Source organism: Palaemon carinicauda, chromosome 24 (genome assembly GCF_036898095.1).
Source record: "Palaemon carinicauda isolate YSFRI2023 chromosome 24, ASM3689809v2, whole genome shotgun sequence".
NCBI classification, from domain to species: Eukaryota; Metazoa; Arthropoda; class Malacostraca; order Decapoda; family Palaemonidae; genus Palaemon; species Palaemon carinicauda.
Window position 1 is genome coordinate 66,801,934 of NC_090748.1, and position 2,500 is coordinate 66,804,433.

Sequence of the window (2,500 nt, forward strand, 5' to 3'; positions counted from 1 at the left end):
TTTTGATTATTTTCAGTCTATCATAAAATTAGTTTTTTATGTCCTGAGTAATTTTACCCATCAATAACCATCATCACTTCTGATAATGTTAACAAAAGGCTGTTAGCGAATCTTATCAAGATTTAACTGTTTAAAGCTGCTCAGATACATTATTGGAATATTAGGTCGAGGTGATTTTTATTATGATATCAGATATTTGAACAAGATTATCAGATTGTGCATATAATGCATGGTAAGCTAGTTTCCAATATAAATTATGCCTTGTGTAATTATTTTTTAGAACTTTGGATATTACTAATAGAAATATTGCACCTCTATAAAAGAGAATTATTCCTGTTTAATGCGCCATAAATTTGTCTTTTTATCGTAGATCTACTTTGGGATACGAATCTCCATAGAATAATCAAAATTGCCATAATTAGTAAACATTTCTGAGACAATATTTTTTTGATCGTCAAAGATCCAAAAGCTCTAGGTTTATAAATTACCAAAGCATTGTAAAAGAAATAAGTTAATTTTGACCATCTTACTTCAAAAGGATAAAAATTGTATAAAAATCATATTTCTTGGAAAGAAGATCTATGTAACAGCATGACACCCTGAAGGGAGAATCACGACAAATTTGATGAAATAGTAACAGGTGATTGACAGGAATATCATGTAAATTCAACATTTTCCTTTATTGCATTCGTGAAAATCTCTGCAGTTATAAGAAATGAAAAAATTCAGTGTTTAGGCAATGAAAATTTCACCCACTTGTTTGGGCGCATAACCTCCCCACCGCCACTTTTATAACCAAGAAAACTCATGATGTTCCTGCAAATCGAATAAAAATTGTCGACGAAATAGCAAAAAAGGAGTTTTTGACCTTTTAGTTACCTTGGCCTTGAGCTTTGACCAAATCCCTTCCAAAATCTAATCAAACTGTCCCCAGATCATGGTCAATCATCCCAGCAAATTTCATGAGATTAGGTCAAATATTTTGAATCACGCGAATCACAAACACACAGGCAGAAAAACAAACAAATAAATAAACAAACAAGGGTAATGACGTCAGTACATCATGTTGTATATCACAAGATAGACAATTGAATTATGCACATTTTGAAACTAGTTTCACGCAATTTAGATAAAAAATGGCCACGTAATGCCAAAAGGACGTTTTTTGCCTTTTTGTGTCCTTGGTCTAGACTTTTGACCCAGTCATTCCCATACTTTAATCAAATTTCACTTGGATCATGACCAATCTTCCCACCAAATTTCATGAGATTCGGTCGAATAGTTTTCGAATTTTGTGATTCGTTTTAAACCTTTTCATGACCTTGTCCTTGACTTTTGACCCAAACTGTTCCAAAATCTAATCAGAATTCGGAAAATTATTTTTTTTAATTTTATGAATCACAAACAGACAGACACCGCCTATTAAAGCACAACCTTCGCCACAACAAAGTTGCTTCACCAAAATACTTAAAATTTCCCTCTCTTCATCAGTTCCAAGCTGCTCTGCTCCAGCGCTGGAACCTTCCAGAATTCATGTGCGCCTTCTGCCCGTTCTTCCAGACAGTAAGCGTCAACGTGTCCATATTCACACTAACAGCTATTGCAGTGGACCGTTATCGAGCCATCGTCTTCCCGCTCAATGCCAGGCCCACGAAATTTAGGAGCAAGGTAAATTTTGACTAGAATTGTTCCTTTGAATACAAAATACCATTGTAACAATGTCTTTGTGCCAACTAACTTACGTTTCGAGCCTAGTATTGAATACAAAGGCTAAGTCTTTGTAAAGCCTGAAATATTAGGGGTATTATAAGTATATGAAAGATATATGCATATAACTATGATGTATCACATGAGTGTTTGAGAAACATGTCATCACCCGCTACATGGAAACAAAATCTTTTTATAAAATTAGCGTAATATTTGCTCTGTAGCATTTCAATGATTTGAATACTCATGCGATATTTTATCATTAATGTTTCATCATTTTGGTCATAATCTTATTAGAGATCAGCCAATGGTTTTAAAATGAGTCAAACATTCATATAGGTTCTATAATTAAAGAAACTGCAGATATCCTTTTTTTCATCTGTCCCTCGAGAAGGATTCCTCCTGGTGTCCTGGTGTACAAAACAAATCATCATCATCATCATTATTACCAACTCCTGCACATATTGACGCAAAGGGCCTCGGTTAATTTTCGACGGTCGTCTCTATCTTGAGATTTGAAATACACAAATCTCCATACATCATCTACTACACGTTTCAAGGTCCTTAGCCATGTAGTTCTATGTCTTCTAACTCTTCTAGTACCTTGTGGAGCCGAATTAAGAGCTTGGTGAACTAATCTCTCTTGGGGAGTGTGAAGAGCATGCCCAAACCATCTCCATCTACCCGTCACCATGATCTCCACCACATATGGCACTCGGATAATCTCTCTAATAATTTCATTTCTAATCCTATACTGCCATTTAATTCCCAATATTCTTCTGAGGGCTTTGTT

At 34.9% G+C, this 2,500-nt stretch overlaps 1 protein-coding gene across 1 annotated transcript in view; it reads left to right on the forward strand.

Moving 5' to 3' along the window:
* Positions 1 to 2,500, forward strand: part of LOC137617862 (tachykinin-like peptides receptor 99D) — a 105,160-nt gene that overhangs the window by 67,463 nt on the left and 35,197 nt on the right. Inside the window, 1 exon segment of the mRNA XM_068347811.1 lies at positions 1,492 to 1,668. Coding sequence (XP_068203912.1) covers positions 1,492 to 1,668 — 177 coding nt within the window.